The 27,795-nt window shown below is 37.7% G+C and overlaps 1 protein-coding gene across 2 annotated transcripts in view; it reads left to right on the top strand.

The window, feature by feature from the left end:
• Nucleotides 1–26,948, top strand: part of VPS50 (VPS50 subunit of EARP/GARPII complex) — a 90,541-nt gene extending 63,593 nt beyond the window's left edge. The window contains exons 21-29 of one of the 2 annotated variants that reach the window (XM_086742332.1): nt 2,274–2,395; nt 3,291–3,347; nt 5,924–6,004; nt 16,449–16,597; nt 17,702–17,798; nt 17,962–18,120; nt 21,498–21,619; nt 24,582–24,771; nt 26,175–26,948. In XM_086742332.1, the coding sequence (XP_086598458.1) occupies nt 2,274–2,395; nt 3,291–3,347; nt 5,924–6,004; nt 16,449–16,597; nt 17,702–17,798; nt 17,962–18,120; nt 21,498–21,619; nt 24,582–24,771; nt 26,175–26,294 (1,097 nt within the window). In that variant the 3' untranslated portion in view covers nt 26,295–26,948. The remainder of the gene's footprint in view (nt 1–2,273; nt 2,396–3,290; nt 3,348–5,923; nt 6,005–16,448; nt 16,598–17,701; nt 17,799–17,961; nt 18,121–21,497; nt 21,620–24,581; nt 24,772–26,174) is intronic. The other variant, XM_086742331.1, reaches the window with a different exon arrangement.
• The last annotated feature ends 847 nt before the right edge of the window (nt 26,949–27,795 follow it).

Here is a 27,795-nt window from a genome sequence, read left to right on the forward strand (position 1 = left end):
GGTGTCCTGTTAGAGAGAGCAGCTAGGAGGAAATGTTCTTGGAACACTTGTTGTGTCCAGATGCTGAGTGATGTAGTAATAGAGAAATGTTCTTGGCATTAGAAGATTTTTATAGGGACAATACTTGGGCAGTGTACAATGTCTAGCCTTTTGGAAAAGCCTAAGATACTGCCCGAGAGATTACCTTGAATATTCAGGCCAGCTGCACAGATACTTGGAAATCTAACTGTCCAGAATGTTACACATCACCCTTATATCGTGTATGGGTTGCAGGCGAGTTTAAAAATGTGTTTAACACAGAGTAAGTGGGAAAAAAATCAGCCTGTGGCAATACAGAATATTCAGATAGCACGTATGAAGCTGACTGCTGCTTTGATTAGGGCACCATCCTTTCCTAAACATCCAAAAATTTCCACATAGGGCTGTACTGGAATTGACTATATTTGATTTTTCCTTTCGAAAGACAAATAGAATATTTTAAGTCTACTTTTCAGTTTGTTCATAATGCTATGGGTCAAAAAATTAATAATTAAGCACAGAATTAACAATTGGGCGAAACTGCCAAATATTAAGTATTGTAACCTGTGTCAAATCTCCCAAAATAACAAAGTATATGCTAGCATGTGTTAGCAAACTGGAGCATGGGTGCATAGTATTCAAGCAGGGAGGCTAAGCTAGATAGAAACTTGAAAAGTGGTAATGTCAGGTTATTACTTGCTTCTTACCATAGTGCTGTGTAATCTTACCAAGTATGTAGCTGTATCGTGTGTTTGTCAAATTATGTTCTGTTTACTGCCTGACACGAGTAATTGCTTAAAAAACTTCAAATAACTCCCCATGATACTAAAGCTAATTTTGTTTCTTTGTTACTCAGTTTCTTTGCTTAAAACAACATTTTCTGTATCGATTAGTAAATTACTTTCCTGGGTACAGCATTAACTTGAAAAACAATATTGTTGATTACAGGAAAAATAAATTATTTCAGCACTTTCATGTAATTATTTCCAACCCGTCACATCAAAACATGTCTGGAATATGACAGTTTGTTAAATGATCTGTTATATCCTACATGCTGGGTAGACTGCATTTACATTTTGGTTCAAAAATTGCTGCCTGTTACTATAATAACTCAAAGCGTATGACATATTCTTTATATATAATAGCTATAGGGCAAGCAATATGTCATTTTTGAGCTAGGCAGCAGGAAGAGGAGGGTCTCTGCAGTATTAAGGTTTTTATTAATTTATTAACTTTCATAATAATTTAAATTTTTATTTTCCCAAGTAAAATGCGCAACAATAGAGAACAGGAAGGACAAGAAGGAATTATTCATCTTCGTGGATGGTCCCAGCATCTCCTCTTCTGTCAGTCTTGTCCCTCTAGAAACATTTCAAACATACATTTTAAAATTCTATGTGTTTCTTACCCCAGGATAAAAAGGAAGGGGAGCAGGAAATGCTATGTTGTGAGTGTGAAACACATTATTCGTAGAATTGTTGGGTGAAATCCAACCTTGGGCATATCAATTTTTATATAGTGCTTTGTAGGGCCTGTTGTGATAGGACAAGGGGTAATGGTTTTAAAGTAGAGGGGGGTAGATTTAGATTAAAAATTAGGAAAAAATTTTTTACAATGCGAGTTGTAGAACACTGGAACAGGTTGCCCAGAGAGGTGGTGGATGCCCCATCCCTGGAAACGTTCAAGGCCAGGCTGGATGAGGCTCTGAGCAACCTGATCTAGTCGGGGATGTCCCTGCTCCTTGCAGGCGGGTTGGACTAGATGACCTTTGAAGGTCCCTTCCAACTCTAACCATTCTATTGTTCTATTGTTCTGTTGTTCTGTTGCTTGAAAAATATCCGTATGTTTATCCATAAACTCACACGAATGCATAAAATCTTCAGTGGCTCCATATATCATTTGCCAGAGGCTTCTTCAGGGGATTATTGTTTTTTGGCTAAATGAAGCTGAAACTGGTAGAGGATCCAGAAAGTTGTATCTTTTTAATTTGGGACCAGAAGGCAAAGAATGGTTTAAGACATTTTTGTATAGATTAACATTCATATTTGGAGAAGTCCTGAGGCATTTGTGGTGTCTTAGTCATTGTATTTAGCTTTATTTTCAAACCTCCCAATCTCTAAAATATTAGTAAGTTGTTCTTAATCAGTGTTCAAAGCTAAATTATAAACTCTGTAAAGCTTTGAGTTTGTCAAACTCAGCACTGTCTTTGTAGCATTTGTGCTGAGGAAACTGATCTTCTGTGTTTAACTTTTAAGGGAAATACATGCAGATGATGAATATTCTGAAACCAATTGCATTTGATGTGATCCACTTCATGTCTCAGCTCTTCGACTACTATCTGTATGCAGTCTATACATTTTTTGGCCGAAATGACACGGTACGTAGAAATACTATTAATTTCCAAGTATCATCGTACACACAGAATGAGAATACAGCGGGGATCTCTTTACTTAAACTACTACCGAATATGTAATCCCTAAAAAATATAGTGTCAACAGAATGGATTTGAATGCAGGAATAAGAAAAGGCTGATTAGATCAACAATAAGGGGAATAAGTACTGAGAGCATCATTATCACCAGGACATGAGTCCTATTATATTTTGAATAGATTCTGTACAATCTGCAGAAGGAGGGTGGTGGTTTGGAGCCTAGAGAGTATGAGGTGATTCAGTTTTCCTATATCTGTTTCTCTAACTTAGATAAGAATAGCAAAAGGAAGAGGAGAAGGGGACCTTGAAAGTTAAGTAGCAACTCAGGTGTAAGAGATTTGAAATACACTTTTTCAGATCTAGTATTCTTCTGTCAAACTAATAGCATAAATGAAAACAAGGTTTTATTGAGTGATCTTGTAGTTTAAATAAATGCTTGTTGGCAATGTCTGTACATAACATAGATCAACTTTCAACAGAATTGTCTTAAAGTATTTATGAAAAGCTGCATATAAAAACAATTTTCTCCTCTCTTGGCCTCTAAATTACTCCACAAGTAATAATATTGTGGGGTTCCAAATTCATCATCATCTGTTGGCAAATTGTAATGGATGTTCAGCCTTAACATATGGTTCTAAAAGGTTTTGAGCTGTTCTATTTGGCAGGACAAATGTATTTGCAATTTGTTTGTGGTTAGAAGATGGGTGGGTTTTAGTTTTTGGGGGTTCTTTGTTTGTTTTTAAAAATAATCTATTTCCATTGGCTCAGTCAGCTGCTCTGATATTCACATTGTGTTACATTTATTTTTATTTTTTTGCACCTCTCATTTTCTGTTTTTAAAGCCCATACTGAATTGCTCACTCTCTACTTCTAACAGCGAACAGCACAGTCCTAGGCAGGTAAATGTTATAGCGGATGGGTGGTAAAATTGTGATATTTTTGTAGTGTGCCTAATTTTTGTTTTGACAGATGATTTTCCTTCGGAAATAGAATGCTTACAAAGGGTCTACGAATGTAATAAAGCCTTTTGTAAAGCTTCTTAAATGTCCTCACTCCCCATAGTGTTTATAAACCTTTAGAAAGGAGAGATGGGTGATGGTATGTGATTTAGACCACTGAGAGTGTTCTTGTTTTATTTTTGTTTACAAAATAGCATCAAATAGGGGCCTTAGAAGTATGCTGATAATATAACTTCCTTAAATGATTAAAATGCTTTGTGAGTATTATGCTGATTTTGTATGTGTGAGTTAGAACACACATAAGGAGAGTGATTAATTGTACATAGTTCATTGCCAGTTCAGTGAAAACCAAGAATTTAAAGTATACATGTTGAGTTCTATGTCCGGTCATGATGCTAAGTCATTGCTCTTTCCAGATTTCTTTAGAATTATTATCCTGTGTAGTCAGGATTTGGCTTTCTTCACTGCCAAAAGTTGCACACTGTTGTAACCAGAATTGCTCTTTCAAAACCTTTTTAATTTGTGGGATGCAAGTTAAGGCTGCCTTTCCTCCTTATCTTAAATTATGGAGCAACTTAACATGAAATAAAAAAGAATTGCCTATATTTAATGTCTACTTACTAAAGTGTAAGACAGTGATGAACATGCCACAGAATAGTCTTCCTTAGCAGAATAGATTTGAGAGGAGTTTTAATTTTTTTTTTTTTACAAGACATTATAATAATTTATAAACCACTGGCCACTCTTATGCAAAACATTTTTTTTAACTGTAAAGAGTTATGTAGAATTGGTAAAATTGTTCTATAAATTGTCTGATGCTGTGCTTACTAGCCTTACTAGGTCATCAATTTATGGAATTTAAATATGTACCATTTTGCATATAAAAATAGCAAAAGTAAGTTAAAGTTACTAATAGGTGTTCAAAGTTAATAATTGAATGGCAGAAAGAGAAAGAATTAGTGGTAGATTGTGTGATGTGTAGTTTTGATGGTGCAGGTGCAAATTTCTTCCAATGAAATTGAATGGCTGAAACTTGCAAATATATTTTTAATTTTTTTTTTTCTTCAATCAGGGTATTTTTTCTGTTTGTTCTTACCTTAACAGGAGAATAGCCAATCTTGAATTTGCAGTCCTTATGGCTGTATCTTGAAAAAGTACTATGTGACATTAAGGAGGAAAAAAATAATAATTTTGAGAATTAAGGGTGTGTTTCTTAAAGGGAAAAAAAAGGTGGTTTTTTTTTTCTTTTTCACTCATATACCTGCAAAATCAGAGACAGTTCAGAACTGATATTTCTACAGTAAAAATGTGGAAAAAAAAAAACCAAATTATTTTTGTAAAAAAGCTTACTTCACCTATGGAAAATGAAAGCCGTGAACACTTCTTTTTATCAAACATGGACTCTAGGATAGTGATTTATGTCTCCTAGGTCCGGTTATAGATTTCAGCAGAGTGTACTTCTTGTGGCAGTTCAGCTCAGATGTAAATTTTCATTGAATACGAGGATTGGGGCAGATGGGCATCTTAAGTCAGAAGCATGACATGCACTAAATGAGGACCTAAATTATATCATTTTGTATTTAAAAGGAGTGGAGGAGATGATATGAACTCGAACATTTCCTTCCCTGATTTAGTGCACTGAAAGCTGAAAGGAAGTCTAATAATAAATACAGTGTGCAACAGTGCTCTCAGTATTGTTTAGTAAATTGCCTTTTGATGTGAATCACATACCAGAACTATATTCAAATACTTCCAGATTTTTTACTTAAAAGTGTGTTTCTTAGCTGTTCCATTTTGGTTTCCTTTGTTGTGTTAGTTTGTTCTTTGGTTTTTTAATTGGAAGTAGAAGATAAGTAGCTACAATAACAATGCATATCGAATCAGCCCCTCAGCCGGTATGATTCATTGCATTTACTGGGAAATCGGTGTAGCTATGTTGATTTATCCCAGCTGAATATCTGCCCCATAATATTTCTGAGCCATGAACGTGAAGATGGCATATTTCTCAGGTAGATCTTTATAAGCGTTAAGTAATAATGACTGTTTTATAAAAATCAATGAATATAATTTTACATATGCAAGTGAGATATTTAATAAGGAATTACAAGATATTATATAGCTTGAGAGAGAAGTCAAGACCATTTGGCTTGGGTGTGGTGTGCATGCAAGTCTCGGTGTGGGTACCGTGGTGCACCATTCTGGGCTCATTGCCGACATGAGAAAATCTAGAGTCCTGCACCCAGATACAGTATTATAACAATAAAGGATACTGGTTGTTTATTGGTGTGAATGGTAAGCTGTCATCTTCATGAAAGGTACTCGGGTACCAGTGCAGTGTTGAGTGTCGTGACCTCTGTTGATTTTCTTTTCATTTTGTATGGTTGTGATTATGTGGTAAAACTTGAACGTAAGTGCAGTGTAGCAAGTGTTTACAAATGAAAATTTTGCTGTATCACTGTAAAGTTTAAACCAATGAGTTTTCCTTTCCCAGCTTAAATAGAATGTATTTCTTCCAGTTTGAATCTACAGGACTGGGCCTCAGCAGCAGCAGATTACGCACCACACTGAACAGAATCCAGGAGAGTCTGATTGATCTGGTAAGTACCTGGATTTTGTTAATGCTCAGTGGAATAGAGGTCTGTGTAAGAAACTAAGGAATTGTATTTCATTGTGGCTTTCTAATTTTTATCTCTCTTCATATTCAGTGTCTCTAAGGCTTAGTTTCATGGGATATCATGATGTAGATATCATTATCATATGCAATCACTTGTTTCTAATATACAACAAAACTAGTTTAATAGCTTTTGCTAGATGTAACAACAAAATTATGTATTTAAATCTTAGAATGTATTATGATTCATGTAATAAAACACATTCTAGTATTATCTGTATTAAATTTTTATTTAATCCTTAAATTAGTTATCCTTATTAAATATTTATTAATCCTTTTTATTAAAAAAACCCTAAAGCAACACAATAGATGACTCATTTTTCTTCAATAAAAGAATGACAAAACAGTAAGCCATCCTGAAGATCACTCATCTTACAGGATAACGGACTAGTATACAAGTCTGCCTGGAGAAGAGAAGGCTCCAGGGACACCTGATAGTAGTCTTCCAGTACCTAAAGGGGGCTTATAAGAAAGACGGGGATAAGCTCTTTAGCAGGGCCTTATGCGATAGGACAAGGGGCGATGGTTTCAAAATAGAAGGAAGCAGATTCAGACTTGATACAAGGAAAACATTTTTTACAATGAGGGTGGTGAAACACTGGCACAGGTTGCCCAGATGGTTGATGCCCCATCCCTGGGAACATTCAAGGCCAGGTTGGACGGGGCTCTGAGCAACCTGATCTGGTTGGACATGTCCCTGCTTCTTTGAGGGGTGTTGGACTAGATGGCTTTTAAAGGTCCCTTCCAACCCTAACCATTCTATGGTTCTGTAAGTGCTTCGTTAAGTCATTTTGGAATTGTGGGGAACTTTCCCTGTACTTTATAGTTCATATCCCATTGGTCACTTCATGAGTTACTTTCAAAATGTGAAAAGCAAGTATGGTGCTCATGTCACACTGGTAGTAGATTACTGTCATTCACATCACATTACAAAGAGTAAACAGGAGACTTCAGGTAGATTTTGTGGAGCAGAGTTTATTAAAAAAGTATTGTTATGAACTGTATAAAAATGGAGATTTGTAGTTATTTTTTTCCACCTAAATATAAACCTCTTGAAACATTATGAAGAAATTTAAGAGTATCGTAAATGGCTTTTATAGTAGTTAATACCATGGATGCTGCAGGAAGGATTTATTTTCTAAGACTACTTCTTTAGAAAGAAGTAGAAGACAGATGCTCTACTCTGACTTTCACAAGGACTTGGCGCTCCATGGGATTGTACTTTATGTGTTTTAATTCATTGAACTATTATATCGAATCCTAAACTGTTCTTTCAGAGAAGTTTTGTAAAGTGTTCTGGGGCCATTTCTTACAGAGTCAGTAGAGGGAGCATAAGATAACTAATAACCCTAGGTCTCTATAAAGCAGAAGAAGGCTAGTCATACTGATATTCATTTCCAAGGCAGTGTATTCAGAAAGAAAAAATAATTCTAGGAAGATGTGGCAAACAAATAAGTTAAAGATTATGGAAAAATAGCAAGTTATGGAATGATTTTTTTAAAACTTAATCTCTAGTCACCATTCCTGACAGTGCTTTACAGCCTTTAATTTTTTTTATCAGTCAAACTAATTTTAAAAAAAAAACATTTCTAGGAGTAAATTGGAAAAATAAGAGCACTTCTTTTTCTTCCTCAATCATTTAACAGTGCTGTTAGAGATCATGTTAATGTCAATTGAAATGAATAGCTATGTTCCAGGTAAGATTTGAAAGGAGGAAGAAATCTTGGCTAACTCCTATTAACTTAAAGGCATTCCATGAGGTTTTTTAATATCTTATGATCTTGTGCTGGTCTTATACTATAAATGGAAATTTTTCAGTTTTTGATTCGTGAGGAAGAAAAAGTCTTCTGGGTATTTTTATTGTTTGCTTATTTTTAAGCATTTGTGAAAGTTGAGATTAATCTTTATTGTGTCGTAAAATCAGTATTTCTCATGACTGTATGAACTGTTCTGGAGTGCTCAAAATTTTCCTCTCTTATCTTAGATTATTTTACATTGCTTTCTGAAAATACTCGTGTTTGTGTTGTGGGGTTCAGTCTCATGGCTTGTTGGGAATTTTGTTTTTTGCATTGTCTTCTATTCATGGTAACTTTATTAAGGGCTATCATTTCTGTCACATTTAAATTCCTAATGACAGCATCTTTCAATATTTTATTTTCATAAAGATAATCTGAGTCTGATAGTTATGAAACTGTGACTAAAACTCTGCCAGAATTGCATGTAGATCAGAATAGTTCATCTAATGTGTCTGTGCCTGTGATCTATGATCTGTGTTGAGACTCTTTAGTAACTTAGACTAGATCATTCCTAGCTTTCCTCTTGGACTTTGTCCGTTCCTTTTTTGACATGCCAAGGGGATGAAGGGGTGTTTACTCTATATTTATTGTCAGGAGTTAGAGGAACAATTAGAGGGTTTAGAGGCCATCTCCTCCAGCTTTTTATAGACTTTCTGTAGTTTCTGTTTGGGATTGAATTAATGCTGTCTAGTTTATACCAGATATGCTTTTAGGGTACTATATTTATTATTATTCAGCTGAATTTTAAGCTTTCTTTGTGAAGCAAAAAGCGAAGTGGAAGGGAGGTTCCACTTCTTGCAAGGTAAAGCTGAGCTGCCTTAAGGTTCTTTCTTGCATCTCTGTAGTGTCTTCAGTATGAAGTGTATGGAGGTGGACGGGAGGCATTCCCTGTAGCTCCTTCTGGAGCTACTCTATTCTAAGTTTATATTTCCCTACTATTACAGTGCAAGAAGTGTCTGCTCTTTTAATAGATACTGTACTTACAGTATAATAACCATACTTGAGAAAGAAGTACTGCCCTAGTTTTCATGTGGACCACTGAGAGACAAAGAGCTGGGTTTCTGAGTCGCAGCCACTGAGCAAAAAGGCTGCAGCTCCCCTCTTCCCTGCACCCTTCCTCCTGCGTCACATACCTGCTGCTTCTGCTAGAGGGTCGTTGTCCCCTCTAAGCGGTACTCAACTGCAGCTGAATCACTTCTCCACTGTTTTGCCATCTAGTACTTCACAGCACAGCCAACTGTACTTTATAAACTGCAGCAAGTCCACCTGCAGTTTAGATTAATGTTTTAGACTGTGAACAGGAAATAGCTGAGATATGAACATGTGTTCAGTCATGTAACTTCACCACAGGGCAAAAATGTGACACCTCAGCTGCAATACATATTATTCAATATCTGTGTGCTGCTCCTATACTGATATAATAAAAAAACATGATAGTAAACCAAAAAAAAACCAAATGATAAACAACCACTAAACCTCACCACTTCAGTTGGAAGTAAATGTGCCTGTGCTCCTTGGATTTATGATACAAAATCATGTTTGTAATTTGCATGTTGTTTTAATTTGGATGTTTTGTATGATGTAATCAAAATTAAAATTATGAAGGAACTTTATGATGACAATGATGAAAGGGCTTAACTCTTTACAAGATGGAGCAAGCATGTTCTTTAGGTGCTACTGCTTTAAATATACTTATTTCAAACTGTTATAAAGTACCAATAATGAGGTTTTGTCCAGCTATGGCTTTTGTTAATCTCTGCACTGCTAATTCAGATACTGGTTTAAGTATGGTCTGAAGTGTCTTTTGATATATAAATGAAATAGGTTTAGTTAAAAATAAATAAAAGAGACCTACCGATTAGCGAAACTATCTTTATATGCTTTCTTATAATAAGTTATGTGGAAGTGTACTGGGAGCTTAAAATGATTGAGTAACCAGTATTCTGTGTCTAAGCTACTTGTCTTCGCCTTAACAAAATACTTGTAGGCTAACTCAAAAGTATAAAAAAACCCAAGCACTTTGAGTACTTGTTTTAAAGTAGATTAGGGTGCAGTTTCATTTCAGAGAGGTAAGAGAATAATACGACTTTAAAAAATTTGTTTGACTCTGTTGTACTGAACTTCATATATGTATCTGAAATTCATACGCAGGGCTTTCCACAGCTAGTACAAAATAGCTGCAGTACAGATTTCTGCTACGTAGCAGCTTCAGAGCTAGTAATTTGGATCCTCCAGAAATAACACTCTACAATCTGTGTTTCATTCATACCAGCAGGATGTATTAAAAGGAAAACACAGAAAGAGAAGAGTGAAAAGGGCAGGAAGAAGTGCTGTTGTTTCAGCCTTGCTATAATGCTAAGGTGCAGTTTTTATTAGGCTAAATAGATCAAAATAAGTGCCTGTTTCTGAGCTGCCTATGTCTCCTCATTGATAGTTCCCCTGAGTGGGGTACATAGAGATACCTACACACATTCAGTCCTTGTGTTTGTCATTTCTATCAGGAATGTGTTTTTGCAACAGTATTGCTGTTCATATTAGTCCACTGAGACCAGTAAGCCCCCAAGTAGCTACAAGGCATCAATCAGATTGATGTGATCTATGATAATTCGTGGTTCAGAATGGAAATTTATACTTCTGATTCCTTGCTTTATCTGTATTCAAGTAGCTTCCATATCTTCACAAAATGTAACACAGTCATGGTACTGCCATTACCTAGATGATGTTTGTGAATGTCCTGTGTATGCAAATAGCTGCCTTGTGATAATGCAGAGTGATCCTGCTGCTTCCAAAAGTGAGATTTTTGGGGCAAAGAACCATGGAATACTCATAAATATTTCATAGCAAACTAGCTTGCTCAAGTAAAACTGAAATTTAGAATGAAGTTAGAGTTACTGTGCCTTACAGCAGTAGAAAATCAGTCACTGTGGTAAAATAGATGGAAGGAATCACTGGTATAGAGAAATACTGGTTAATGTATTTTAGAATCTGTCTTTACTTTAGCTTTTGGGCTCTTTCCTCATAAGGTATATATCTTTTGGCAGAGAGAGTAGGTTAGAGGTTGATGGTGCAGAGATGGAAAATGTGGATTTTTCAGCTGTACAAATAAGATAAGGGATAACGGGAGGAACAATTTTTTTCTTCACGCCCGACTTGCCAGCCGGTTTTGGCTTTGACCCCTTGATGCTGTGGAACAGTGCAGTTCAGTTAGACTAGTTCCAGTTCTGGAAACATACAATTCAGTTTTACTTCAAGTATCCCAGTGCAGTCCTGCATTACTTAGTGTGGACATGTACCCTTACGTCCTGATTTGGCATACCGATGGCAAGCTCTGGAGAGTCCAGGCTGTGGAATTTGTTACTTGACATGGCAATGCCTAGCACAGGCTGCTGCTTCTAAAAGGCATAGCTAAGCTCCTCACTGAAATGGTAGCTGTGATTCTTTGTGACGTTTTGTTCACCGAAGATAATTTCTGCAACTTGTACAATCCTTGCTTGGCCTCCTGCTCCTTCAAAGGCAAAAAAAAGCCGTAAGAAAGGAAAAGAAAATAAAATTTATGAGGTTTTTTTCTTCTTCTCTTTGAAAAGTTTGTACAACATACGTAATGACAATATTTAAGGTGTTGTGTGAATTGCTTGTTAAGGAAAGAGAACTCTGTATACAAAAGAAAATTCTGACATGACAAGCACTTTGAAAATATGATAGGACTTCTGCAGCTGTTTTATTTCCTCACATTCATTTAGAGCTCTTCACGTGGTTTTTTTTGTTTGTTTGACTGTATTACCCAAGTAGACTGGAATGATCTACTGAAGTTTTCTAGCTTAATCCTTTGGATAAATTTTCTGGGGTTTGACAATTGCTTTATCTCTTTGGGCAGTCACTGAGCCATTTCATTTCAGTCACTTCAGAGTCTTTTTGCTGGGCACCCAAAACTTGGGCTGATTCCTCATCCCAGAGGAGTGCAGGTGCCTGTAGAGTCGCAGCAGAGCACCTGGAAACTGACAGCAGCTCCTCCTGAAAATCTTCCTTTGGATAAGAAAAATGCTGCAGTAAAAATGTGTGCAACCGGACCACATTGGCTGCCTTGTTTTTGTAAGACAGTGGTTTGGGTTCCCAAGGCTGTGGCAGTGGGTGTGCCTATCTGTGGAGGCTCATTTGATGTTTATTTTTCAAAGCATAGTTAAGGACTCATTTTCTCAGTTGTCTATCAGCACACAGTGATTCCTGATAGAGGCCTTTTTTTTTGCGTTAGGTTAGACAAGAAAGTAAATAAACTTGCAAACTTTTGGTAATTTTTTATGCAAAAAGTCTACCATTAAACTTTGAACACTAAGAAATGAATCCTAGAAATGAAATCCTAGAAGTTTCTACGCAGATTTTACTGAAGTCTGTTACTGAAGTCAGTGGGACTGATCCAACCAAGGTTTGGGACATGCTTGTTTTGTGACAAAGAGCGTGGAGGATCCACACTCTTGAAATCTGAAACCTCATGCCTACCGCAAGGCTATCCTGATCAGCTCAGCCCTGGAGCTGATGTGAAGCGCCTACAGAATCAGATAGCAGAATCAGAACTAAAATTATTCCTATTGTGTATGTATATTAAAACAATGCTAAAGTCTTATGCAAAAAGTATGAGATCAGGAGAAGCCTGTGTAATCTGCAGAACTTTATTTTGCTGATTTTCTTAAATTACTGGAAGGGTTAACTTTAACAAGTCCAGTCCATTGCAAAACATCTGATTCCTTTGAATGGTCTGTAGCCCTTTTTTCCTGTTCCAGCCTGAATGTTTTGCCCCTTTATTGCTGCTTTCAGTCATCTGATCATTTCTTTTAATGAAGGCTGGTGGAAAACACACATGCATCACTGAAGCCCTTTCAGAATGGTCTTGTGCTTTTCTTGGGGATTGGCACACTGACTGTTTCCTTGGGCTTCCTTTTTATGATCAACATGCTTTTGCAATGTCTGCTTTTTAGAGCAAGTCAGGAGAATATACTGTGTTTAGCCAGTATCTTTGAACCAGAGTTTGACTCCCTGATTGCACTCAAACATGTCTTTAACTTAGGCAGTTGTCTGGCGTATACTTTGTGTCTTCAGGTGCAACCCTACTTTGGCATTGAAAGGTTCACAAGATTTTTATCTTCATGGGAAGTGGGCAGGTAGACAAAAAAAAATTGTTTCAAATGTATTTCCATACTGAAGTGACAGGCAACTTTGAATTGAGATAGATACAAAATTAAGTCTTTATAATATTTGTTGTTGATCTATTTTGTGACAAAGGTGCTTAAATCTTTCCCACTGATACTCTTCCCCCAGCTCTGTGGCTCATTCTCTCCTAACAACAGAAAATTGATTGGTGGGCTGGGGGTTTGTTCTTTTATCAGGTGTAAACATTTCAAAGCTTCTCTCTTTTTTTTTTTTTTAGTTTTTTTTTTTTTGTTGAGACTTACATGAAAAGGAAAAAGAAAAGGCAGGTAAAGAGTGGATTTTGATGGTTAATCAGCGGTGTCTTTGGCTCAGTTGATATTTTTAAAGAATTGGCTGTTATGCCTGGATGGAGAGATGTTGCTGCCTATGTGGATGTGCTAGAGCTTCAGAGCTGCCTGAAAGAGGGTACATGAGCTTTAGCAAACATCAAGGCCTTTTGGCTTGGTTTTCAATTCTGATGGACTTAACAGAGTGCAAACTTCACTGTATTGTGAAATGTTTGGCCAGTTTAATTGCAAATTTATCTGGCTAAATGTGAACACACATCAAACCAAAGAGAATTCATTTTTCAAGTAACACAATGATGCAGCTAGCCGTTATAATCATTCCCATCCTCAATGCAACTGTATCTGATAGCATTTACCATAAGCTTCTTTTAGAAATTTTATCTTCTGCTCATTGGTCTCTTTCTGTGAGATCTTTTAGCACTACAAATGATATGTTGACAGTATTGCTCAGTCAGCAATCTTTGTTTTTAATGTCAGAATTTCTGTAGCGATCCTTCAAGGCTCCCTGCTTTGTCCACTTCCTGCTTCTGTAACCTATTACAGAATTTTTTTACAAGTCTGAAGATACTTTCCTCACTTTTGATAGCGAGAACTCTGCTTTCCCAGTCTGCTTCTTTGTTCCATCTGCTGTAGCTTGTATTTATGTTGGTGTTTGACATCTTCGGGAGATGCAGAACTGAAAGAGCCTGTCTGATTTAGCAAATCCAGCTCTGTGTCCTTGGGCTGTCACATCACAGGAGACAACTGTCAACTAAAACCCAAGATAGTTAAAGTGGAACTTGTGATCTTTTTGTTCCTCCACACCTCAAACCGTGTTAACAGCTTGGGCACTACTATCTTTCTGATTGTCCTGTATTCTTAATGTCACTTTAGGCTTGGCTTTCATCCAAGCAGTAAACACATTTTGATGCTGCTTTGGCTATAACAACAAAGTTTTGGTCTTTCTGCTTGTTCTGTATCACTTAAATTCTCACCAAGTCATTACACATTGTGACATAATCAATTTTTGCCTGCCTTTCCTTTAATTGCTGCAGTATAACTGCAATAGGTCTGCAGATAATTTGATCCCAGAATAACCTCCCTGTTGTTTTTTCCCCTTTTCACCTGGTCATCTGTGTAGTACCTTTTCTCTTGACTTCTCAAGATCTACCATGCATGTTCTTCCTTGTCTGAATCCTGATACTTAGAATGAGCTAAACTGCCACTTAGATACATCCGTGTTTCTAGTGCTCACTGCTGTCTTTTTCTTCTTAGGCAAAGCTGTCTGATAAACATGCGCATAGCAATTATTCTGTGTCAGCTCACTCCTCACAGTTATTCTCTGCTGTGAAGCCTGAAACTCCTGGTGGCTGTTGTGGTCAGCTTGAGTCTATTTTCCTCTCTTCTGCTCCTGATTCTTTAGTTACTCCATTGCAATTTCCTCTCAATTTATTTCTAACTCCCATTGGGGAAAAAAAAAAAAACAAACAAACCCAAAACAACTCTGAACTGCAAAGCTGCTTTATTTATTATCATGGTTTTTACTTCATCTTTGTCTAGATTTACAGCATTCTGAGAATTATGCTAATTTGTTTTTTTGAGTCCAACTGTAAGTGTCGTGTTTAAGTATTATTGTTGTCATATTGGTTGTGTGTTCATACGTTGCTTTATTCTGCACATCATTTTGCTTTTGCAGAATTTATTCTTACCACTGCTTCGGCATTGTGTTATTGCACAAATTTTTTTTCATTCCATACAAACAGGCTGGTTTGTTGTAGCACCTGTCTGACCACTGAGTTTCTATCCTAGGGTCATGGAAGGCTCTACTTAATAAATCTGTGGCATATCATGCCTACCTTCTTTACTTGTTTTGGGTTCTATATCACCTTTGCTTTGTAGCTTTTCTCATATTTTTATAGCCTGTGTGTAAGCAGTAGGCATGGTAGGAGTAATTAATCTAAGGCCAGAACTAGGTTTATGTTTTCATGTCCTGATACGGTTTTGGAAAATAGCTAAGTTTCAGAGGGTGTGCTTAGACCAATATGATAGCACTGGACGTTTTTCCTCCTGTGATTCCTCTTCTAGCTATAACTTGTACTTACGTTGCTCAAATGTAGAGGTGGGGGTTTTCCCTTTCCTTCCCCTTCCCCCTTCCCCTTTTCCCCCCTCATTCCTTTTCTTTCCTGCATCTGTTTGTTTTTGGTTTTGGTTTTTTTTTTCTCCTTTTAAAAAAAAAATTGCAGCAGGGCACTGGTGTAGCCTGTTTCTTATTACACATTTTTTTCCTATGCTGTGAATATTTACTTGCTTTCTACAATCAAGATATCTGCAGGATAGAAGTTTTCATGGAATGATAACTTGTTTAAAAACATCATTTATTTTTAACAAAACACCTCCCTCAACTTGCATCAGAAGGACAGTGGCCAGCAGGTCGAGGGAGGTTATTCTGCCCCTCTACTCTGCTCTGGTGAGACCCCACCTGGAGTACTGTGTCCAGCTCTGGAGCCCCCAACATAAGAAGGATGTGGACCTATTGGAACAAGTCCAGAGGAGGCCACAAAGATGATCAGAGGGCTGGAGCACCTCTCCTGTGAGGACAGGCTGAGAGAGTTGGGGCTGTTCAGCCTGGAAAAGAGAAGGCTCCGGAGAGATCTTATGGCAGCCTTCCAGTACCTAAAGAGGGCTTATAGAAAAGACGAGGAGAAACTCTTCAGCAGGGCCTCTTGTTATAGGACAAGGGGTAATGGTTTATAAATATTGATTTGATTTGCATTCTTATTGAGTTGTTGTCAGATTGAAGAGACTGTCTCCAAGTTGGGCTAAAGCCTATATGGGCATAAAGGTGTAGTAAGAAGTTTGTTCTCTGTCCTTCCCCCCACCTCCAAGATAGATATTGATCTACATTATATGATTTTTTTCCACCTGTTTTTGAGCACCACACTGTTCAAATACAAAACTCTATGGTTGTCTTTTGATTCAGGCTTGATTTAAATTACGTCTTAGAATTAGAAACATTCCTTAGTCTTATCTGTCATCTGAAACTGCTCAGCTGGATCCATTCTTGCTCTTTTTGTGGTTTTTTCAGTTGTTTAATTCTTTATTTTAGGAGGTCTCTGCTGATCCCACTGGAACTCTCACAGCTGCTGAAGAGAGAAAGGAGAAGGTGCCAAGCCCCCATCTCAGTCATCTCGTAGTTTTGACATCTGGCAATTCACTATATGGTTTGGCAGAGAGAGTGGTGGCCACAGAATCCTTGTAGGTTATTTACTGTACACTGCGTTTTGTGGTCACTGGAAACTATGGATTATTTAAAAGATTGTGATTACAAGCCAAAACCTTCCTGAGAGGTCAAAAATTCCTGCTTCTCAATGTGATTTTAAATATGAGTGGTAGAGGTAATTTCTTAACTAAAGGTAGTGGGACCTAACCATCTGGACTAACCACCTGCAAGCACATGCAATGAAATTTTACTGCAGCTGGTCCAGTAATTTTTGACAATATAAGGTCAAATCTAACAGGAAAAAATGTTTAATTTTAAAGAGGCTAATGGGACTATTTAATCTGTATGGTTCATTTAAACCTTATATTAAGTGCTCAGATGCTGAGCTGAGACTCAAAACTGCTTAGTTAGTATTGGTTTGCTGTGAATTGCAATGTTCTTTGCAATGGGTGGAAGTTTGCCTGTGAAGAAGAGATCATAAAGAGCGAGTAACACAAAACTCTTACAAAGCGGTTAGAATAATACTGAGAGTCAGATGGGAATAATTTTTTTTTCCCTACGTGAGATGACAGTTAAAGATTACAATTTCATTTTTAAATGTATTTTCAAAGGAGCTTATTTTCTTTTGCTTTCACTTACACGTAGTTAGAAATGTATTTCTTTGTTATGTTATTAAATCCTACCCCTATGAAAGAATTTGATCTCATATTCTGTCTTTTAAATATTCATTAGTGTATAAGTAATTAGGAATGTTATTTTGGAATTCTGACATGGATTTATTAATACTAATGTTGACTGCCTTGTACTATGGAAATTATGGGACACTTGTCCACTGACTTTACTAGACTTGGGACTGGACTTTTGTACTATATCCTGAATGAAATAGAAATACAAATTGTTGATATTCAAGACTTAGTCCCTTTATTCAAGCATTTTCTGGTTTGCAATTGTATTTTAAAATTGTCAGAATTGAGAATACTTGTCGATATTCTGGCATGAAACTGATGCCGTGGTTCTTAGGATTAAATTTTCCAGGGTTACACGTCGTTATTGCCAAATGTCAGCTGTAGAGTAAAAGTTGTGCAGAGACATGCCAAATGTTGCATTTGGTTCACAGTAAATTCTCTTTGCTTTCAAAGGGTTTTTCTGGCTGAGCAGTTTGAGTTTCTTCAGCCCCATCTTGATGCAGTGATGCCAGCTGCCAAGAAGCCTTTTCTTCAGCAGTTCTATTCTCAGGTCAGAATTGTGTCATTCACAATTTGATTTTTAAAAGCTGATTTTTAAAATAGAAGATTTGAAACTTGTATGATATGATGCAAATACTTGTACATCATAGTTATATATTGTTCTCATCAGCCAGAAATTTACTGAATTGATTTTTATTTATTTTATGTTTCAGACAGTGTCAACTGCCAGTGAACTACGTAAACCAGTTTATTGGATTGTTGCTGCTAAAGCCATTGATTATGAGCAAATGCTGCTTCTTATGGCTAATGTGAAATGGGATGTGAAGGAAATCATGTCACAACACAATATATATGTAGATGCTCTTTTAAAGGTGAGTACTTCTGGGAAATGGTGTGCTAGATTTTATAGAAATATTAAATTACTGTAATACTTCACTAAAACTGTTAAAGTAGCATGGCTAGAGCAATACAGCATCCTGACAAATGATAAGTTATTATAAGGAGATCAGTCCAGAATTCTTGTTATTCTTGCTGCTAGCAGATTGTTTTTGGTGCTTATTTTTTGACTACATGGTGAGTGAAAGTTACCACAAAAGTTTAATGAGTTTCAGATCTAAGTCTTGAATGGTGGATAAATGCCTAGTAAATGTAGTAACACTGAAGAAAATCCAGTGACCTGAGATAGCCATTGTTACATACCTTTGTAAAAACATTTGGTCTCTGCAGTAGAACTTTATCTTTTTGTGAGTGTGCAACTGCTGATGAATTTGCTTCAAGACAATCAGGGTTAATACCATTTAAAACCATTTCTGGTCTGTATGTTATATAGCTAATAATAGTTGCCTCAGAAGCTTTTTGATTATTGCTAAGCAATTAGTGGTTTGCTGTGTATCCTGTGACTCCAGGAGTTTCAGATGTAAGCACCAACACGTAGGCAAAATTCTGTATTTGGTCATAGTATGTATGGAAGCAGATAAATCGAGGAAGGAGGATTGTTCAAGAAATTGGTTAACATGGAGTGTCAGGTGCCTTCATCTTGAGAAGAGTGAGTTGTATGCCAGTTAAAGCATGACATTGTAGTACCCTGCTTCCTCTTGCGAAATTCCTCTTTCAGAGAATTTGTATTAGACACCAATTATTGGTCAGATACAACATTAAATTGTTTAGTGGGATTCCCTTCTGGTTTTGTTCATTCACTGAATTTTTGAAAGGGGGGAAAAAAAAAGGGAGGAAAAAAAAAGAAGGAAAGGGGGGAAAAAAGTGGAAAAAAACACCTAGACTAGCAGTGTTAGAATGAAAGCAATTTGTTGGACAAGTATGGTCTTAACAGGCTGCAGTACAAACTGCTTTTGCTGGTTACAGAGAGCTGTTCGTTATCAGTCTGCTTTATACTTAAGTCATTTTGTACTTTTTTTTAAGACTTTAGTCACTGGCAGCACACTTCCATTTCACTTTATGTAAGTCACAAAATCATTGTAGTGGTAATTACGTTCAGTTGTGACTACTTTGTCACTGATAGTAACAGCTTGTCCTGGTTCTGGCTAGGACAGAGTTAATATTCACCTGAGCTGGGAGGAGGACCGGAGCTGCTGGCCCCTATGGCTGGGGCACAGCTGGGGTAGTTTACTAATTAGCCAACAGCTGGGGTAAGTTTACCCAAATTAGCCAAAGGTCCATTCCATCCCATCTGACATCTGCTCAGTATATAAGTGAGGAGGGTGCTGAGGGGAGTCTCCTGCTATGTGAGAACAAAGTGGGTGTTGAAATTTGTTGTAAGTCATTGTTACTGTATTTGTTTTCCATCACTGTTTTGTTTTCTTCTGTTATCTCTCTTAAGTTTATTTTTTTTTGTTTCATCTCAACCCAGGTGTTTTTGCTGCCTTTTGTTTACCAGTTCTCTGTTCTGTCCCACTGGAGGATGGGGGGAGTGAGAGAGACTGTGTAGTGTGGTCCCAATAAGGGCTAAACTGCGACACAGCTCAAAACCATTCAGGCCTGTTGTAGTTCAGCCCCAGTCAGGACCAGACTACGCAGTCTCTCTCTTACTCCCCCCACCCTCCGAGAGAACAGGGAGAGATCATATAAGGAAAAACGGCTCGAGGTTTGAGATAAGGACAGGGAGAAATCGACTTGGGGAAAACTATTCATTTATTACTACAAACAGCAGGATAATGAGACAGAGAACAAGATAACCTCCCTCCACGCCTCCCTCTTCCCAAGCTTAACCTTATCTCTACCACCTTCCCCTCCCAAGTGGCACAGGGGGGAAGAGGGAATGGGGGTTGCGGTCAGTTCATCACACGTTGTTTCATGCCGCTGCTTCATGGTCGGGGGAAGAACCCCTCAGATTCCTCCCCTGCTCCGTTGTGGGGTCCCACCCCTACGCCACAGTCCTTTGTGGAACTGGTCTGGCGTAGGTCATCTCTTCCACGGAGTGCAGTCTCTCCAGAATTGCTGTCCCAGCGGGCCCTCCACGGGCCACAGCCTCCTTCAGGCATCCACCTCCCCCCGGTGTGGGGTCCTTCACGGACTCCAAGTGGATCTCTGCTCCTCCGTGGACCTCCATGGGCTGCAGGGGGACAACCTGCTCCACCATGGTCGTCACCACAGGCTGCAGGGGGATCTTGGCCAGGAGCTGCATTACTCCTCCCCCTCCTTCTGAACTGACCTTGGCGTCTGCAGCCGTTCCTCACAACAGGCTGGTAGATGTCTCTCAGGATCTTTTTACATCTTATTCACTTCTCATCTCCTCTCCACTTCTTGCAGCCGGGCTGGACTGAGTCAGGCCCAGTCGGCCACCTGGCAAGAGGCCAGAGGGTGAGGCCTGCAAGGCCCATGAGGCCTGCGCCTCCCCCTCTGCGCCTGTGCCCCCGCTCAGCTTCTTCACATCTTCTCTCTTTTTTTTTTTTTTTTGTTTTCCCCTTCTTAAATGCGTTATCGCAGAGGCATCATCACGGAACATTCTGCTGCCAATCGGCTCGGCCTTGGCCAGCAGCAGGTCCGCCCTAGGCCCGGCCGAGTCCACTGAACAAAGGGAAGCGACTTCTACGAGTTTCCTACAGAAGCTACCACCTTAGGCCCCTCCTCACTAAACAAAACCACAACAAGGCCATTGGTGTTTTGGGTGGGAACAGGTGCCTTCCCTCAACCTGGATTGTTATCTAGCGTTACAGTATGCTCCTAAACTGTTAGACTGAGATTTGGACTCTCTTCAGTGGGTGCTCTCAGCTCCTTTTAAGGCACTAGGGAACTATCTAATGCAAAAGATTGAAGAATAAAAAGTCACTACAATATTTCTGAGCTCTTCTCTGAAAGCTAATGGGGTGAGCATTTAGAGGGATCATCACTGGATTTTCTTCAGTGGCTGTATATTGACTTTAAACAAGTTAAAGATGAATTCAGGGAGTGAGGCAATGAAAATGGCATTTGAAGGATTAGCTACTTGGTTAGTTTTCAGAGGTGCCAGTGTCACAGAGAACTACGCTTCTGGGGAACAGAACAATATTTCCTTCTTTTAAAAAAGTTACTGAGCTAGTGTTGTCAATAATATACTAGAAAGTGGTATATTTTCTACTTTATATATTAAGCTTGTCTCTACAGTCAGTGCCTATTAAGCTTCTCTGCTTTGCTCTTATTTTTCAGTGTACTCTTTCATGTGCATTTCTAATTCTTTGTTGTTGTTGCTAAGGGTGTATAGAGTATGATCCCTTTTGTGCTAAAGGAATGATGATATTTCATGTTCCATCAGGAATTTGAAGAATTTAACAGAAGGTTGAGTGAAGTGTCTAAGAGAGTCCGTATTCCACTGCCAGTCTCCAACATCCTTTGGGAGCACTGCATACGCTTGGCCAACAGAACCCTTGTGGAAGGGTAAGTAGTTCATGAAAGTCGTGCTTTTGGGTAAATATGTCTATAATTATAATGTCTATTTTATGAAATTGTAAGTTCTAATTTTGTAGTGCACTGGTAAGCCCTTGTGCTTTTAGGGAGCCTAAAAAATATCAAGGCTTAACACAGTCTTTAACAGTTGTTTAACAGAGTATGGTACAGCATTAAGCCTAAGGGGATGATCTTGTACCTAGATACTGCTGAAGAATGACACTTTCTGAGTGTTTTATTGAAGCATTTGAAACAACATAGTTCTCTTTCAAAGAAACTTCTATCTGAAAATCAGAATTTTCCAGCAGAGCAAAGAAGAAATGTGAAGTGTAATTGTCAGCATCTGTATGGTGATAACATTTGTCTTTGCCAGGAAGAAAGATGGAGTTGTCAATCCTACTAGTTATCTTAGAGTAGCCATGAAGCAGGATTTTTCCAAATTCATCAGGTGTCTTGGTTGGCTTGGTAAATAGGGGCTCAAGCATCTTAGTCAGGAACTGCTCATTCCTCCCTGTTAATCAGTGCCCCAGTCTTTTTAAAGTCAATATTGTAGCCTGAGTATTGTAGTCTTTTCATCTGCTGCATTTGTTTTTCTGTTCTTGTCCCTTTGCTACATATGTCTGGGCTCTCATCACACATTCTTGTGCATCGTAGAATATGTGCTTTCTACATATGTTTCTGTATTTCTTTCCTGATTATCTTTACCCTAGGCACTCCCTATTATTTTACTTCTTTCTATCCCACTCTCCTGCTGTCTGCTCTAATTTAGGACCTCAACAACATCCTTGTTTTCCAAGTGTTATCTGTCTGTTAAGGATCATCAGCTTCCATTGCTTCCATCAAGCCACCATTTTTAAACTCATACCCGTGTATTTTTGTGTCATCCTTTTGCAGTCTCTGAGCGATCAATTTCATCTTCAGGGAAACTAAATGCAGCCATGACCTCTCTCTGGCTTCTCAGTTTCTTCATATGACATATGACCTTTACTACTATCTTTTCTTTTTGAAATTTTATTTTCCACTTATCATGTCTCAAATTAAAGGAAGTGGAACAAAAGCATCTTTCTTCTCCTCCCCTCATCCCCCTTTTCTTTCAAGTGGATAACACCATCACTTGCTAGCAAACTCTTCTGCCTCAACCACTGGTGCCTGTTTTGGGCTTGTTTCTTTCCCTTACTTCACAAGCTTTCTCATCTTTTGTGACTTCAGTGTTCACAAACCATTTGATTCTTGGCTGTGAAGATCACCACTCATGTCTTGTTCCATGCTACAGTTTTGGTTTACACTTTTGTCTTACCATGAAACCTTCACCTTCACTTTCACCTAAGCATTTCACTGACTGGTCAAAATGGACTGGAAATAGCTTGCCGATATGATTTGTCCGGTGCCCTTTCTTAGAGGGTAAAGACCACTCATTGTTATCACTTGCTAAATATCTGCCTGTAATTTATCTTTCTTGCTCGGTTCTTTTTTTCTCACATATCTTGTAGTTTCTTTTGCCACTGGAGAAAGGGAAGGAAGGTATTCTGAACAGCTGACTCTCTGAATACCTTCATAACTTCTTTCATTTCTGAAGTCCATGAACATATGGAATTAAAAGCCATGAAGGATGTATTTCTCCTCCAGTTAGCCAGTCAACTGAAATTGCTTTCATCAGACTCTTCACTGAGTGAAGAATCATCTCCAATGCAGTCAGCCATATCCTTCTTTAAGTTTTGCCCTGCCTGATCTCCTAGTTCTATGTTTTCTGCCGTATCCCGGCTGGCTTCTTGAAGTGCTTCAGTATATCCTATTGAGAGTCATCATGCAATCTTCTTTGGAGCTCCAGAAGGCTTGTGCCTTGGTCCCCTTCTCTTTTTGCCTTTGTTATTTCTGCATTCTGCCAATTCTTTCTGCATACGAACTGTAAGGGTGCAATTTCTTCTTATTCTTAACCTGATCTTGCTGTGTATCTGGTTTCCAACTGTATGTTTCTGTTGCCTTCTTTGCATTAGGACTAATAATTTAGGAACTGTATAATAATTAGGATCAACTTCATGAAGCACTGGAAGACTGAGCTTTAAATTTTGGTACAAAGGAAGAGTGGAAACAGTGGAACAAGATTGTTGCTTGTGGCAGCAGCCTGTGAGTGTGCTGGATTAAGTCTATCAAGACACTGTGCCACAGACCAAAGCTTTTTTTATTCCACGTACATAGCTGATATTTGGCACTGTTTAGGGCATTGCAATGTCATTTCCTTTGATCTTGACAAATGCAATTTCTCATCCATTTGAAAAACTACAAAGATCATTTTCCTCATTTGTCGCCTGTCTGTTACCCCACTGTAGTCCTTCCTGGCATTGCCCTGCCCTGAGCTCATCCACTTTTCTTCTTTGAGCTCACACCTATCACCAGTTTTCCGTCTATCTACTCTCATGAAAATAGTAACCTCTCGTAGAGATGAGCCAGTGCTGCCACCATTTATCCTCTGATTATTGTGGTTGTTTTTGAACAAACAGCTCTGTGCCTTTCTCTGCTGCTGCTGCTATTGGTTCAGCAAGCTCCTAGTGACCGTTCCTAAAGCTGTTGGCGTTACCTTTCAGACTTCAGTGGTCATGATCACTTGTCTAAAGCCACTGCCTAGTGTGCTGATCAGCATTGATTTCATTTCCTCGAACCCACTTCTAGTAATTTGTTCAATGTAGGATTTTCAGTGGCTTGGTTGTGGGAGCTTTTTTTTTTAAGTAGCACTGGGTACAATGGGGTTCTGTTCTGAGTGGTGCTAAAACATGTTGTACAAATGCAAATTAAACTCTACATCACACATCCTAAGAGGAGTTCTTTTCTGCTTTTAACTTAGAACCATAATTGTGTTCCTCCTCAAGGTTTGAAGGACTAAGTTAAACAACTTCGAGAAGTAAGAATAATTTTTATTTCCTTCTACTTTTTACTTTCTATGTGTTTCTCTTTTCAGTTATGCCAATGTAAAGAAGTGCAGCAATGAAGGACGTGCCTTGATGCAACTGGACTTTCAACAATTCTTAATGAAACTGGAAAAGCTAACAGACATCAGGCCTATTCCAGATAAAGAATTTGTGGAGACCTACATTAAAGCGTACTACCTAACAGAAAATGACATGGAACGCTGGATAAAAGAACATAGGGTAAGAGTGAAAATTCACCATAATGACAGAACCATGCTAGCAACTCTAAATGATCAATACTTCTACGTGTTAAAAATTACTATATACGCACACATATATATATATATAAATTTATTGTAATAAAATCTGTATGGGAAGCACTATAAATATACGTGTGTTTGCATGTATATGCTCATTTTGTTTATTATAATGTGAAGTTGGTATGTGTTTGTAGTAGTTCAGCATCTGATGACTGGGAAGGATGAATAAGCCAGTCACATCTACCTGCTGTATCAAAAAATGTACAGAACTAGAGCAAAGTGAAGTTGAAAACATTTGTGCCCTGTTCGAAATATGCCAAAGTCCACAACTTCTTCATCAAGAAGTACAGTTTGAAATCACACCATAATCACACCATTTGCCTTTAAGAGTAGATTGCTTAACTAAGTTGTAAGGCACAATGGATAAGAGTCATTGCTTTTTCTTTCTTCATTTTATGATACTGAATCAGTATCAACATTGCTTTCTGAGACAAGTCTTAATTTGTTTTGAAAGCATTTAGCATGCTTCCATAGTAGCATAACCTAATAATTATAACAGAACTGTGTAAGTCAGTCACATGCTATTGGAGCTGCCCGTTGCTAAAGTGAAAATTATTTTGAAATGGAGCATTTTGAAATCTGTGTTTTGAGATTACTTTAGATCCTACTAGAAATGTCTGAAAGAAGTCTTTAATATCATTTTCCTTGTTATACCCGGAGCCACAGAAGAGGTTGTGAGCTGTTGTTTAGTGACCTACATGGAAAAACTCTTGTTTAAACCTACTAGTGGAAGCTGTATTTTGGATAGTGTTAAGTATAAAGGTAGTACTGGCAAGTGTGGTGTTTTGACAGATGTTAAGAATTCTTGTCTTAACATTTTTGCCATTTTTTCCTCTTCTATCGTGCACTGAATGTTTGGAGACCCTGTAGACAGAAGTATTTAGAAGCTTATTGGAAATGAAAAGTCAAAATAAGAAAGATCAACTTATGTCACAGTTTGTTTAGAAAAATATTTTTGTGTTAAAAGCCTACCCTATTTGCATATGTATTTCCCACCATACCTCCCAAAGGATGGAAAATACATTAAAAATTGATTTAGATACATGTGTATTCACATAATTACTTTCTGTGAACTCAGTCCAACACTACTAAAGTCATAAGCATTTTCCATTATAACTTGCCATCTAGCAAAACACAGTTTTGTACTCTGCCTCAACTGTGAAAACTACCCAGACCTGACTTAACTACCACTTTAAATCTCCTTTGTGTACTGACTGCTTCTATCAGTTGAAAAGTGCGCAGTTGTATGTCGATGTTTTTTTAATTTTCTATCTTCGTCTGGTGTTTTATTCTGCCATAACATGATCTGCTTTTATTTGCCAGGAATATTCCACTAAGCAGTTGGCCAATCTGGTGAATGTTTGTCTAGGATCCCACATCAACAAAAAGGCAAGACAGAAGCTGCTAGCTGCTATTGACGACATAGACAGGCCTAAAAGATAACTGGAGAAAGCCACTTTGCTTGTGACTTGTACCTTTTTCTGTTCGTGTGAAGCATGCAGACAAATCTGTCATGGACTAATGACAAGACTCTCTAAACACATTGTGCATGACTTTTCTTACTGGCATTGGAGACACTTTGAAGTGGCATAATGTTCTAAAATATTACTTTTCTAATCTGTAGAATTCTGTTGTATTTCTTTTTTTGTTTGTTTGGTTGGGTTTTTTTTGTTTGTTTTTTGTTACTTGCCCTTAATAAAGGGTCACTGTGTGTCATTGGTGAGCTGTATATTTTGCAAAACTGTATACTGTAAGTAAAATCAAAATCAGAGTGAAACACATTGGCTTAATATATAGTTGATGCCCTTTTATTAAAAAAAAGGGCTACTCAAAAATGTGACTTCTTTCCTCCCTGCTTTTACCCTTAGATTTTGTGCTTTATTATGGACCAGTGTAAAATTAAAGGAAATGTACAATATTTGATAAGTTTATCTTGCATGTGGATTAAGAGTTCAGATCAACTAAATATTCTCATGTTAAAGCCTCTCATCTTCATATGTATTTAAAAATGTCTGTTTATTTCAGAATTAATTTAGTCATATCAAAATTATTGACTTCAGATTAATAGAAGGTAATAAATACTGTACACTAATATGATTTATTTGTGAGACTTTTATTTTCCTAATTCAACAATGCAAAGTGTCATTTACAATAGAAATTAGTGCTGTTTCTTTTCACCTTTTGTCCCTCTGCCAGTCTTCCCTGTTCTGAAGCAGTAATTCTAAGGAATAGGAATAATGTCTTTTTGACTAAAGTTTTGGATTGATACTAAGATAATCTTACTATTTCCTGCTCTGCTGTAGACACCCTGAGTGACCCTGAGCAAAACAAAATTTCTTATTTGTCCTAGAGCATCACTGACTCCACTGAGGTTTTCAGGTTTGCCTTTGGTTTTCAGTATGTAAAGTTACAGATTTTTTAAAATTAATATTATATAATAAACTTTTTGCAGTGCTCTTAGACCTTTTAAAAGGAAACATGCTGCCATCAAGCTAATAGGTAAAATAATTAGCATAAACTGCAATCCACTTAAGTATCCAACATGGTAAGTTCTCACTTTTAGGTTCATACATGCCATTGTGCTTTTGATTCAAATGTGGGAGAATCAGGACTGAATGACAGCTGTACCTAGTGACAGAAAATTGACCCATAGAATCATAAGCTATTTTCTGTAGCCTTCTTTCCTCTTCAGAAGTGGACTGTGCAGCATTGTGTGAGTTCAGTGAAAGCCTGTGTGCAGTTTTAGAAGAATTATAGAATTTACATTTTAAATATTGACTCTGTAGTATTTGACTCCCTTCTTCATATGTATTTTAAAGGAGGTAAGATTTTAAACAAAATTTAACTCCATTCTTTGTGGACCATGCTGTCATGCTAAGTTCCATTTAAAACTTGTGTAGCAGTGTGTCAATGTTGAAGCTGAATGACTTTTACCCTCATTAAA

The sequence above is a fragment of the Chlamydotis macqueenii genome, chromosome 2 (genome assembly GCF_036417535.1).
Source record: "Chlamydotis macqueenii isolate bChlMac1 chromosome 2, bChlMac1.mat, whole genome shotgun sequence".
NCBI lineage: Eukaryota > Metazoa > Chordata > Aves > Otidiformes > Otididae > Chlamydotis > Chlamydotis macqueenii.